Consider the following 14,212-nt stretch of genomic DNA (forward strand, 5'->3'; position numbering starts at 1 on the left):
AACATTAATTATCAATTAATTAAGTAAGTGATTGATGTTGTTAAATAAATTGAACCATGTCCCACTAGGTTCTAATTCCAGCTCTGCCACTTATTATCCATACCTCTATAACATTGGGTAAATCAATTAACCTTTTTGACCTCATCTGCAAGATTGGCAATTTGTACTAGACGACCCAAGGTTCTTTGTAGAAGTAAACTATATGATCTTATGTCTTGTTTGGTGTTTTGGTTCAAATACAAGCCATCCTTCTCCTTCCCTCTTAAAATTAAATCTCTTCAATGCAAAATAACACATTCAAAAAAGTAACAATATAGGCCACATTCAAGTTTTATATAACCTAGTGGGGAAGGTGGAATATGACAAATGCTATATTTTTTGTATTTTCCCCAATACCCACCACATAACATTAGACAGAGTAGATATAGAATAAATGTGTTAAGTGAATGAATTAAGAAATCATCAAAGATAAAGGTACATTCAGCAAATAACTGTATGGACATGTATACATATATTGTATTTAACTTATACTTTATAACATATTTAACATGTATTGGTCAACCTGCCATCTGGGGGAAGGGATGGGGGGAAGGAGGGGAAAAGTTGGAACAAAAGGTTTTGCAATTGTTAATGCTAAAAAATTATCCATGCATATATCTTGTAAATAAAAAGCTATAATAAAAGAAAAATAAATAAAAAGAAAAATAGGCATAGTAAAGATAAAAAAGATAAAGGTACATTTTGATTGTTTTATAATGATTTATATCCCTTTCACATAGAGAAAGAAGCTAAAGAGAAAGAAACACTGATTACTATAATGAAGACATTGATTGACTTTGTGAAGATGATGGTTAAATATGGTACAATTTCTCCAGAAGAAGGTGTTTCATACCTTGGTAAGAATGCAATCTGTTGTAAGAATAGATTTGAATCTACTAAGCTGGGTGTTTACCAAACACTGTGATAGACTTGTAGTTCATTGACAATTTTACCCAGAATATTGGTCAGAACCATGACTAGGATAAACGGATGGGACTTTGTCCTTAGCACAACTATCTGGTGGAGGAAGGTTAGGAGGAGCCAATAGTTTTTCTTTCCTCCAGCCCATGCTCCATTTAAGTGTAATGGGGGGGAGGCAGACTGGATGATGGCTTAAAAGCTTAGCTGGTGGGGAAGAGATTGGGAGTAATAGTCTGTTCTCTTTTTTGGTACAACTGTATCCATGGTTCCTTCTCCTGGCTCATAGATTTATGAGCTATGTGGTTCTGAGCTACTCATTTAATCTATATTTTTCTACCAAAAAATGTTTACAATTCTTATTATTTACCTATTGACTCTGGAATATTCAAGACAGTGTATCATCAAATCTGGAGATAAAAAGATTTGGGGAGAAAACAAAATTGCTATTTTCAAGTGTTTGAAGAGTCTTCGTCAAATGAAAGAGGGATGAGACTTATTCTACTTGTTACTGGGGAAATAACTAGGAAGAAATATCAGAAAGATTATACAGTTCACTGACTATAAGGAAGAGCTTTCTCAGGGTTGAATTTGCCCAAAACTAGGTGATGCATCAAGAGGCAGTGATTTCTTCATTCTAGGAGATCTTCAAGCAATAGCAGGGATATTATAAGAAGGGATTCCTGCTCAGGTATACCTGGATTGGTTCAGACTCTCTCAAATCTCTTCCAATATTAAGATTCCACAATTCTGTGAGAATTAATCTGCCAGTAAAAGCCACACAATATCTATATTCAATTAGACCCATTTCTCACCCTTCAAGCAGACATAATATTGACACCCAAGGATCAGAAGGGTTTCTACTCATTCCTATACATACCTCCTGAGATTCTTGGTGAGCAATGCTCTTCCCGCTGCCACATTACTCTGGCTTGGGCCACAGGAACTTATTCCACTCAGGGTTCTCCACTGTTGATTGTGGCTTCTGATTGACTGTACCATAGCACTAGGAATTATGTACAGTTATGTGAAGTCCACAGCCAAACCAGAATCCAATGTATCAAACTTATTGCGACCTATGTGTCCTCCCCATCCATGATAGTATTGTTAGAGTTCTATATAGATTTGTGAAGTAGGTGAAGTATTAAGATGAAGTTTTGGGGGGAAGAGAGGCAATTAGGATTAAGTAACTTGCCTAGGGTCATACAATTAGTGAGTGAGAGAGTACAGATTTGAACTCAGGACTTCCCAATTCCAGGGCTAATGCTCTATCTGTTGTGCTACATAGCTGCTCCTGAAAGATGGCACTTTACCTAAGACACTCCCTGGTGCTAGGCTTCTCTCACAGCTAAGGTCACTTACTTGTTCCTAAAAGGAAATTTTCTAGCTTCATAGACTTCCATTTCGCATTACCTCTAAACAGAAGTCCCAGTTTAATTTCATGTCCTGGACGATCTCTTCATGGAAGTCAGATTTTCATGCTTACTAGCTGTGTGACCACTTACTATCCATTGATTAACCTCAGGTTTTTTTTCAGTTGTCAAATGAGGAGATTGGACTAGATGGCATTGGAAATTTTTTTTCTAACTCTAAATCTATGATCTTATCATGACTCTTTGCATAAAGCTTCACCTTTCCACCAGATATCACACCCCAGTCTGATGGACAGGACAAAACCATCCCCTAGAATTATATCTCCAAGGCTACATTTTCTAACCTCAATATCATCATCATCATAGCTAACATTTTTGTTGCTATGTGCCAAATACTTTATAATTATTACCTCATTTGATTCTTATAACAACTCTAGAAAGTAACTGCTATTATTATCCCCTTTTATTCATATGAGGAAATTGAACAAATAGACATTACATGACTTAACCAGGGTTTATAACTAATAAGTGTCTAAGACCCAGATTAGAATGTGGGTCTTCCCTGCCTCCCATGCTGGCACTCTAGCCACTGCACCAGCTGGCAGTGAGATGGCAGGGTCATCCTACTGTGGAATTTCATTATATTAACTTAGCCACTAGACGTTGTCTATACCATCTGTAATCTTTACTACATTTATTCTTGCACCCATACTACACCCTGCAGATCCCATGTTCAGTGACCATTTAGGAAAGTTGGAGTACATACACACTGACCTACATGTCTATATGGCCAAAGTAACCCACAAATGGTGCTATTTGGGGTTCAAATCACAGTACCCCAAAAGAGCCCTGGAACATAGGGCACTGGGCCTGGCTATCCCTCAACATCAACTAGTAGAGTTTTCCAGAAATTGGTGGAAAGAGCATTTAATCTTTCCCTGCTTCTGCAGGTAGTAAGTCCAGTAGCCTACCACTAAAAATAGCTAGTGGTACAGTGGACAGTGTTCTGGGTCTGTAGTCGGGAAGACCTAAGTTCAAATCCAGATTCAAACACTACCTGTGTGACTCTGTGCAAATCACTTAATCTGTTTGCCTCAAATGTAAAAATGAGGATAATAAAGCCCCCCACATTACAGGGTGGCTATAAGAATCAAATGAGATGTTTGGGAAAAGTGTACAGTAAGTGCCATATAAATGCTAATCGCCTTCCTCCTCTACCAATTGAAACTATTCCCTTCCCTCTAACTACTCTATGTTCTATCATTATTTGCCATAATTGGTTCAATATAACTCTAATTTATACCCTCTGAGTTGTTCGACGGACTTTTCATCATGGCTTAACAAGAAAAATATATAGTCCGAGATGTCTTTGAGGCATGGAGCTCACTGTTTCAAGACCCTAGAACAGTCAGACAGCAAAGGAGATAGAGATCTGAGTCTGTAATTAAAAAGACTAGAATTCTAAAACACTGGCTAACTGTGTGACTCTAGGCACTTAACTTCCATTTGCCTCAGTTTCCTTAACTGTAAAATGGGGATAAAAATTATACCTATCTCTCAGGGTTGTTGTGAAGATTAAGTGAGATAATAATCATGAAATGCTTAGTTAGCATAGTACCCAGCACATAACAAGCACTATTTAAATGTTAGCTATTATTATAAGTAGGCCTGCAGGGCTATGAGCCTGCAGACAGGATATAGAAGCTAACACACCATAGACATGACCCAGAGTTAATTAGAGGTCTTGCCCCACAAGGTGGGGGAAGATGGTACACAGGGCTGCAGTCCAGCAGAGTTAGCCAAATCATAAGGAGGCTTAGTGGGCCCCAGCCACAAGCATATCAGGTCATCAGCATTTTCCAGAAACAGAAAATACCACCAGCAGCATTCAAAAGACTGGAGTTTGGTGAATCATGTTGAATCAGGCTCACCTTCTGGGCAGTCCATGAAGTTTGACTTCTTAAACGCTTATGGTTCCTCTTCCTGCCTCTGGCTCTAAACCCCTGCCAGTAATCAGTCTCTCCTCTCCTATCTCTGCCCTGTGGAAAACCTGGTATGAACCCACTCTCCTTTCTGGTCTATAATTGTTCTCCTTCCATCTTCCACTTCACTGCCTTGGTCCCAAATAAGGAATGACTCTTCCCCTCCCTGATTTATTACCTCATTACAAGTACATACCAGCCTTGCCCCGGAGGGGAATGTAATATAATCTATTATGGGAATAGCTATTGAACAGTTTTCATAGCAAGAAATATACATGTTAGATAGGCTACCATACTAATAGATCAGATGCTCTACTAGGATCACAAAATCTCAATCAGGAGGCCAGATTCTCAATGGCAATCATCTAATTATTTGGACAAAGAAAAAAAAGGGATATGATTTATTCTGTTATTCCATGGAGCTGTGCTCGTGAATTGGTGAGTTTTAAGTATAAATGGGGCACTATACTTTAATGGTGTGCCCAGCACAATACTAAAAAGTAAGAGAGGCCAAAAGGAGAATAAAACATGGTCTCTGCTATTGAAACTACACAAATGAGGCTAGATAAGCATCTTCCTGGGATGTTGTCAGGGCACATGAAAAGAATCAAGTGAGAGATTGGACTGAGAGAACTAGAATTCTTTTCAACTCTAGAATTACATGACACTATGAAATATAATCTAGTTCAGACTCTATTGTTTCCCTATCCAGATTTATTGGGTTAAGCTGTTTGCTTTTAGAAAAAAAATCAAGCTTTTTTAAATCAAAACTTAGAATTTTAAAATGGGACTTTTTTTTTTTTTCAGAAAACTTGGATGCAACAATAGCTCTACAGACAAAGAATAAGCTTGAAAAAAATGCTACTGACAATAAAAACAGACTTATTCCAGGTATTCTTCTTATTAATTTCTTCATGTTCTTAAAAATGACAGATATCATGTGGATTAATGATTAAAGGTTTGTGTATAATAATGAACAGCCACTACATTGTAATTTTGAAAAAGATTTGGGGCAGGAGGTATAGAATTAGACTGCCAGGGAATACATGTATCTGGATGATATCTTAAATCCCTTATAATTCCAAGATTCTCTGATCTTATTATTACAGCATTTATTGCACAGTTATCACTGTATGACTTATTCACAGGTTGTAGTGGTAATGGTGATGATGGTTGTGAAATCTTTTTTTCAGCATTGTAAAAAGAGTATGCTTGCTTTGTATCTATTTTTAAATAGGTTCAACTAATCTTGATCAATGAATGACCTGTTTCAGTCTGATAATTTCTCAATTCAGTTCTATATGTACAAAGGATTAAGGAACAAAGAGGTAGTGCTCAAAGGAATAAAGGCCTACTAAAAGTTCAAGAACATGAAGGTCTGATTCTCTAGGATTGTTCAGTTTGGAATGAATGACTTAGAGAGTGGAAAATTATACTGTTTTTCCAATTCATTAAAAACATACAAACTGGACAGGTTTACTGTCCCCAAATTCACCATGGGGCCTGATTTGCCCAGTTTTGTTGTTTATATGAATTAAATTCAATAGGAAACTTGCAGGTTTCCACTTCATATTATTCCATGTAATAACAGACTGTTGTTATTTAAGTAGTTAATGACTGATCTTGAATTGTATATATAACAGTAAATATATACTTATGGTTCCTTCAGATAAGAGTCATGAAGAAGCAGACAGTACAAAGGAGGAAGCAGCTAAAATGGAAAAGGAATATGGAACACAAAAAGATTCCACAAAAGATGGACATAACACAGAAAAAACCAACGAGGAACCAATAGGTATAGAATTTTTACCTTTGATTTATGAAGAGATTGAAGTCCCTATTTCCCCACACCAGAGAAAGCCTTCACAATTAGTACATTGTGTGCTGAGAGTACACAAAAGTGATACTATTATCTGCAACTAGACTTGCTTTTAAAATTGCATTTCTATTAGTCACTATTGTTTCTATTATGCTGTTCGTATTCTCTAAAGTCCATTCCCATATGCCAGATCTGTGGCCAATTGCCCATACTTTAAATTCATTATCTTGACATAAATTTATGTTTAATCTTAAGACTTACAAAATACTTTCCTCTCAACTAACCTTGTGAGGAAGATAATTTAAAATTAATTATTTCCATCTTCTAAATGAAGAGAATGACATTTAGGGAGGGTAAGACTTACCCACAAATCACACAGCTAGAGGCACAAAAATTTAAACATCAATTTGATCCTAAATCCACTATTATTAATTACCACTGTTTACATCTTAGCTACTTAGCTTATTGTGGCATATATAACCTATAACTTGTACTTAATAATAAATCTTGCATTAATCAAAACCCATCCAAACTTCTGAAAAAAATCAAGTGAAATTGGAAGCCACCTTGAATGTTATAACAACATTATCTGTGTGTGCATGTGTGCATAAATGTGTCATGTACACATATATATGTATATTCTTATAATGTATATATCTGGTTTATATATTTAGGTGTATGCATATACACATATGTGTTGTATGTATACCCATATCTATATTTGTGCCCACATATACACATGTGTATGTATAGGTTATATTGCATGCATGTGATTATGTGCGTGCATGTGTGTTATACACATGTATTACAAATGTGTGGGTCTGTATACACATATATATGATGTGTGTGTTATATGTATGTGGACATATTTAAATCAGTGCAATATTTTAAATTTTTTATTTGACACATTTTGTTTTGGAACAACAAATACTTCCCAACAAACCCTCAACCCCTTCCTAAAAGAGACTAGAAGGGGAGGGGAGAGGGGACACAGCTGTTCTACCCTTATCATTGTGTAAAGAATACACCTGAGGCTCTTAATCTTAATTGTGGCCCCTGAGAGTTGAGGGAGAAAGTTAATCATGGAGAGAATGAGGGAAGGGGATTGCTGGCCACAGAAAATGGGAGTAGAAAGGGAAAGGATAAAGCCCTCTCCTCCTCATCTCTTGCTCTTATGGCAACAACCAAAGAGGAAATTTCATTTGCAGCGGGATTTTCTTTCTGTCATCAGACCCTATACTGCCCCACTTTGAAACCCCTGAAGCCTCCCTTCCCACTGAAAGGAGCCTTCCCCAGTTCTAACCCTTTTGCCCTGTCCATTGTAGCATCTAGAACTCTTCTATAGTTCAATTTTTTAAATACTCCCCTTGATCTTCTATCTGCTCCTCTCACATTGCCTCTACTTTCTGCTGCTCACCAAAACCTAGCTCTCTCATGAAGACACATCTCTCCGGGCAGTCTCCAGGGCTGACTTCTTATATCCTGTAGCGTAAAGGGTCAGGAAGAAGGGTTAACATGTTCTTTGCTCCTGTTGCCACTTTCAGATCCTCCCTCCACATCCTACAAACCCAAAGAGGACTAACCTCTTCCCATTTAAAGAATCCAGATCCTTACTGCAATCAGTTATGAGCTTCCAGCTTGCTTTACCTCGCTCTGATAAATTAAGTCCCTAGCTCAGACTTTTTCTGTGCTCCAATCCCTGCCTTCTTTAAAACAAACAAACAAAAAAAAATTCTGGCATCCCATTTCAGATTCCTAATCCGCCTTCATTCCTGTGACTTTTGGCTCTTAATTGCAAAAGAGTGGTTTTATGATGATAACTCAATTGCATATCCTTACCTTTACCAGTCAACTGCATTTATCCCTACTACCCTAATTTTCGACTTAAAGCTATGGCTTTGATTTTGACACTAAGGTTCAAGCACTATGCTATATTAGGTTAAGATTTTGTTATTATTCGATGTTGCATTTATTTACATCATGGTGGTAATTGTGTACATTGTTATTTTGATTTTGCTTTCTTCCCTCTACATTTTATATCTGCACTTTTTTGGGTTTCTCTGAGTTGTAGAAAGAAATGATAGTCATTTTTTTGAAAAAGGGAGACTTAAGTTACATCACTGATTACTATTTATTCAGGATTTGATTACTCAGGGGTGGAAGAATTAGTTGTTTTCTTTAACTTCTCATGAAAAGCCCTAGTAGAAGGAGAAGAAATTAAAAAAAATAAAACTCTACCCTTGGAATTTTTATGTTATCAAGGCTAGTGAAACATTCCATAGAGGCTGAAGGTGCTCTATAGAATGAGAAGGGTTTTTTGTCTTGTTTTTTAGTATATTGTTTTCCATTATGTGTCTGTGCTATCTCTGTCCAACTCCTTTCCACATAATACAAAAAAAAAATGGTTGTCAGAGACCAGCCATATCTGGAATCAAAGATTAACATTTACTGAATGAATAGAATTATATTCCACAAGACAAAGTCACTAAGAAATATGTCCATATATTTATGACTAGTTACTTTACTTTTATGTGAAGAAAAAAACTGGACCTGTTTTTCTAGTCCAAATTACCAGAATCCAGCTTGCATTACTGGAAGGAGCAATGGAAACTTCCATTCTGGTTGAGACCTAAGTTGTCCGGGCTTTCTGTCTCTTTCATTCAACAAATGTTTATAAGTTTTGATGATGTATGCAGTGATGTGACAGGGAATGGAAGGAGAATTGATAGATCTGGCTCAAGGTAAAAAAGTCAAACTAGAGAAAAATTCTTACATAATATGAAAACAACTATGGAAAAAATTAGATACATACATGCTCATCACTACATTCTTCTCAGGTAAGAAGAAGACATAAGATAGATCTGTCAAAAGCATCACCAATAATAGGAAGAAGTGATAAAGTAAGATTATATCTCACAGTAAAAATAAAGATAATTGCCTAATTAAGAAACACTCAGAACTGAATACAAACAAGAGAGATAGGAGCTCAGAAAGAGGATGGTAGCAAGAACACCATTGGCAAGGAGACTGTTACATTATGTTACAGGGAGAAGATCTCCATCCCCAATCCTTTTCATGACAGAGGCTAAGGCATAAGCCCTTCAGTCTCTCAGAAAGCTATGGAATCTTAATGTGAGACTCATGCTTTCTGTTTTGTTTTTCAACAACCTGTGCTAACTTGTTCTAATCTGGTTTAGATTTGTAATTGCTTCTAGTCCTACCTGGGCAGTCAAGAGTTGGGAGGGCAGCATCGTATAGAAAAGAGGTAGCCTTATTATCTCTTATTCTAAGACATAAGTATATTGGTTGCTGTAAGACATTTGACATGAAATTGCTATCCAGGTTGGTATTTTATTCAGTTCATTAACTAAATAGCAACAGTAGGGTGGATCAAGGCTGTCCATTTATCTTGTGAGCAGACCCTCCTACCCCAATGGGTTAATGATCATTTTTCAATATATGTGATTTTGCCATAAAGAAAAAATATGATTACAGGAAAATATCTTCATCATATATTATATGTTAAATATCTTATCAAAACACTTTAATAAAACATTAATAGCGCTCAGGATTCATTTTGCCTTATATATTCCATAATTTATTTTATCTGGAATTAAATATTTTGCTAAAAACTTATATTGAATAGCAGTAAAATAATTCAATTAGGTTAGTAAGCATTTACATTTAAGCTAACTAATTTCAATGAAAAAGTGTTACCATTGCAGATATTGCTATAGGTCTCTTTTTTTTCCTCCTAGGGTAGACTATAATTAGTTCCAATTTTCTACTTTCTTTTTTTTACTTTGTATTATTTCATAAAGATCTTACCAGATTTCTTTTTATTTCCCACTGGTTTCGTGATTTTTATAAGTAAAATGTGTTCTGTTTCATTTTGGAAGCTATTATCTAGTTATTTAAGTGTAGGGATTTCTGCTGTCTGTGCTCATATATAGAACAAAGCAATTTTCCTGGGTCAAGAGGAACAAATTGGGGTTAGAACAAATCTATATGACAAATATTAACAATTCTGATGGTGAAAGCCACATGGCTGCTCAACTAAGATGATCCAGGCTTGCTTCTCTGCCAAGTTTCCCCTCTGTTTCAGCATGTTTTAAAGCCACATGCAATCTTATCTGAACTATGGGGGGAAAAAAAATAACACAACTGGAGGGAAAATAATCTCAGCATGATGGAGTGACTTTTCACTCTGTCATCTCCTATATCCAGTCTGTTGCCAAATCCTGCCACTTTTACCTATATCGCATCTCTCCAATAACCCCCCTCCTCGCTAGATCACCTCATACCTGGACTTTTGTAATAGACTACTGGCTGACCTCTCTAATTCAAGCCTTTCCCCATTCCAGTCCCTCCTCCAATTAATTATTTTTCATCTAAATTGTCAACTTAATCCTACTGTAAAGATCTGACCATGTGACCACCACCACCACCACTCCCATTCAATAAACTCCAATGGTCCCTAACACCTCCAGGATCAAATATTAAATCCTGTTTGGAGCTCAAAGTCCACTCCCAATGTTCCAGAGTTCTTCTACCTTCCTTCTTTCCTGCACTTTGTGATCCAGTGGCTTCCTTGCAGTACCTTGCACAAAGCACTCATCTCCAGACTTCAAGCATTTTCCCCAGTTCAGTAACTCATACAAATGAGGATAATATACTAGCACCTCTCTCTCAGACTTGTTGTGAGGATAAAATGAGATATTTGTAAAGTACTTTCCAAATTTTAATGTATATATAAATACTAGCTATTTTTATTTCTGTCTGTTCCCCAGGTCTAGAATTCTCTCCCTCCTCTCTTCTGCTGGAGACTGGCTTCCCTAGTTTCCTTCAAGTCCCAGATAAAATCCCACCTTCTACCGCAGCTGGTCCTAAATCCCCTTAAAGCTAGAGCTATCTCTCTATTGATTTATCCATACATATAATTCTAGGTTTGTTTTGCCAAAATTGATAGAATCACCATATTCTTAATTCCTTGAGAAACTTATTTGACCTCGTTTTCATTGATTAAAAAGCATAATAAATTTTAAGATTGTAATAAAGACCTCGGTATTCATTCCCATATATCACTGAACTGCCTTCACTTGTTGGACTTCAGAAATTCAGAATTTTCATCAGTATGCCAAGGCCTGAGCTAAGATTTATTTTAGTCCTCTCCCCCAAATAATGAGAGTTAATATTATCAACACAATGTGTGGGAAATGTTTAAAATATTTCAGAGAACAAACTGTTTTCAAGCACCCTCAGGAACTTAGAAACATCATTTGCATACAAACAACCCTAATGCTAATGACTAATGGTTCATGACTCATCTTTTCACTAAACAGACTCTCTAAGGATCTTTCCTGGGCGAGATTTAATTGGCCTAGTTTCTAGAATTATAGAATATTAGCGCTTGGAAAGTGGGCTTAGAGGTACATTTAGTCCAACTCACTCATGTCCCCTGCTAGCGTCGTGTTGGGAGGGCTGTTTTTTGCTTTATTTTTTGTATCCCTAGTGCCTTCTGTGTAGCAGATGCTTAACAAAATGTCAGTTGAATTGAACTCATTTGAAAGATTGAGAAAACTGATCTCCCGAGACACAAACTGACTTTGTCCCCAGGCATACAACGAGTTTTCATTACATTTTGTTTGAACTTCTTAGTAATCACATTCTGTCTTGTATTATAGTGATATAGAGGTGTTTTTTTTTAATCCTCCCCCCATCTTATTGTACTGTAATAAGAACAGTTATCATTTATATAGTCAGTTTTCAAATCACTTTACAAATATTTTCCCCATTTTTACAGTTGAGGAAACTGACTGTGAAGTGAGGTTTTCTTGACTCCGGTTCCAGCACTCTATGCATTATACCACCAAGATGCCTGTAAGCTATTTGATAGTAAAAATTCTTTAAGAGGCTGTATGGCACAGGGGATAGAGAAGTGGACTCTAAGTACACTTAAAGAGGCTATTAGGTGACACAGTGAATAAGACCCTGGCCCTGGAGTCAGCAGTATGAGGTCAAATCCAGCTTCAGATCCTTGACACTAGCTGGGTGACTCTGCCTAAGTCACTTTAGCCCAACTGCCTTACCAGAGAGAGAGAGAGAGAGAGAGAGAGAGAGAGAGAGAGAGAGAGAGAGAGAGAGAGAGAGAGGAGAGAGAGAGAGGAGAGAGAGAGACAGAGAGACAGAGAGAGACAGGAGACAGAGAGAGGACAGAGACAGAGAGAGGAGAGAGAGAGAGACAGAGAGAGGAGAGGGAGAGAAAGAGAGAGAGAGAGAGAGGAGAGACTGAGAGAGAGAGAGAGAGAGAGAGAGAGAGAGGAGAGACAGAGAGAGAGACAGAGAGAGAGAGAGAGAGAGAGAGAGAGAGAGAGAGAGAGAGAGAGAGAGGAGAGACAGAGAGAGAGAGAGAGAGAGAGAGGAGAGACAGAGAGAGAGAGAGAGAGAGAGAGAGAGAGAGAGACAGAGAGAGACAGAGAGAGGAGAGAGAGAGAGGAGAGAGAGAGACAGAGAGAGACAGAGACAGAGAGAGACAGAGACAGAGAGAGGAGAGAGAGAGACAGAGAGAGGAGAGGGAGAGAAAGAGAGAGAAAGAGAGAGAGAGAGAGAGGAGAGACTGAGAGAGAGAGGAGAGACTGAGAGAGAGAGAGAGGAGAGACAGAGAGAGAGAGAGAGAGAGAGAGAGAGAGAGAGAGAAAAGTGCACTTAGAGTCAAAAAAAAAAAAAAATATCTGGCTTCAAATCCCACTTCTACTACTAGCTGCCTGACCAAGGACAAGTTATTTACATTCTCTTTCCCTTAATTTTGTCAGCTATAAAAATGGAGGATTTATACTTGTTGATTTTTAATTTTTCTCCTAGCTCTAAACCTATGATCTAATGACTATACTACCACTAATAATAATAATTCCTAACATTTATCTAAAGCATACTATATGTCAGGAACTATGCTAAGTGCTTTACAATTTTTATTTCATTTGATCCTCACAATAGCCCTAGGAGGTAGATGCTATCCCCCCCCCCACCCAGGCTTGGGTTAAGTGACTTGCCCAGGGTCACACATCTAGGAAGTGTTAAGTGTCTGAGACCAAATTTGAACTCGGGTCCTCCTGAATTCAGGGCTGGTGCTCTATCCACTGCGCCACCTAGCTGCCCCGGTAGATGCTATTATTATCCCCATTTTACAGATGAGTCTAAGGCTCAGACTTTAGAGTGACTAAGACTAAGGCTGAGAGACTGAGGGACTTATGCAGGGTCACCCAACTCATAAGGGTCTGAGGTTACATTTGAACACTGGTCTTTATTCTTTCTGGCACAACACTCTATCCCCTGCAGCACCTAGAAGCCGGTACTGAGAGGCAGCAAGCATGTAACTAGAAAAAGTGCCAGATTCAGAATCAAGAGATTAATGTGTGAATTTCTGCTAAGGCAGCTTACTTATTAGTTGGGCAAATCATTAAAGTTCTCTAAACCTGTTTCCTCACCTGTAAATGGTGGATAATGGAGTGCAACTTACAAGGTTGGTAGGAGGAAATTTCTTTGTCAGCCATTCAGCAACTATCTACATATATATATGTATGTGTATATATATATATATATATATATATATATATATATATATATATATATATATATATATATATATATTTCATCTTTTATTATTAGTTCATCTTTGCATCCCTAGTGTACAGCCCTGTAACTTGCACGTCACAGAAACTGAAAAATTATTAAGTCAGGTCTCCCAACTCTAAATCTAGTCCTATATTAGTTATTGTTTGTACTAAAAAGTAACCAAGTCACATTTCTTCAAAAATATTCTGTAATATAGACTTTTCATTAATTTAAAGAATAGAAAAATAAGAAAGGCGCTGTGGTCAGAGTCAGATTATTTACTTTTGAATTTTGATTGTGAATCTGATTCTCTGTAGGTTCTCTCTCAGTTTTTCCATTCTGTAAATGAGGAAGATTGAACTAAATGAATTATAAAATCCTTTTTCCCTCTGAATTTATTTAAATTAATGAACACTGTTTTTGCTGTGCTAAATTTAGTTGACCTTCCCAGCTTTAGACAAGTAGACATG

General features: G+C 37.2%; 1 protein-coding gene across 1 annotated transcript in view; it reads left to right on the top strand.

Annotated features, from left to right (window-relative positions):
• Positions 1-14,212, top strand: part of SCG3 (secretogranin III) — a 42,344-nt gene that overhangs the window by 18,956 nt on the left and 9,176 nt on the right. Inside the window, exons 8-10 of the mRNA XM_074294516.1 lie at positions 780-896; positions 5,120-5,203; positions 5,982-6,107. Coding sequence (XP_074150617.1) covers positions 780-896; positions 5,120-5,203; positions 5,982-6,107 — 327 coding nt within the window. The remainder of the gene's footprint in view (positions 1-779; positions 897-5,119; positions 5,204-5,981; positions 6,108-14,212) is intronic.

The sequence above is a fragment of the Sminthopsis crassicaudata genome, chromosome 2, assembly GCF_048593235.1.
Source record: "Sminthopsis crassicaudata isolate SCR6 chromosome 2, ASM4859323v1, whole genome shotgun sequence".
Lineage (NCBI taxonomy): Eukaryota > Metazoa > Chordata > Mammalia > Dasyuromorphia > Dasyuridae > Sminthopsis > Sminthopsis crassicaudata.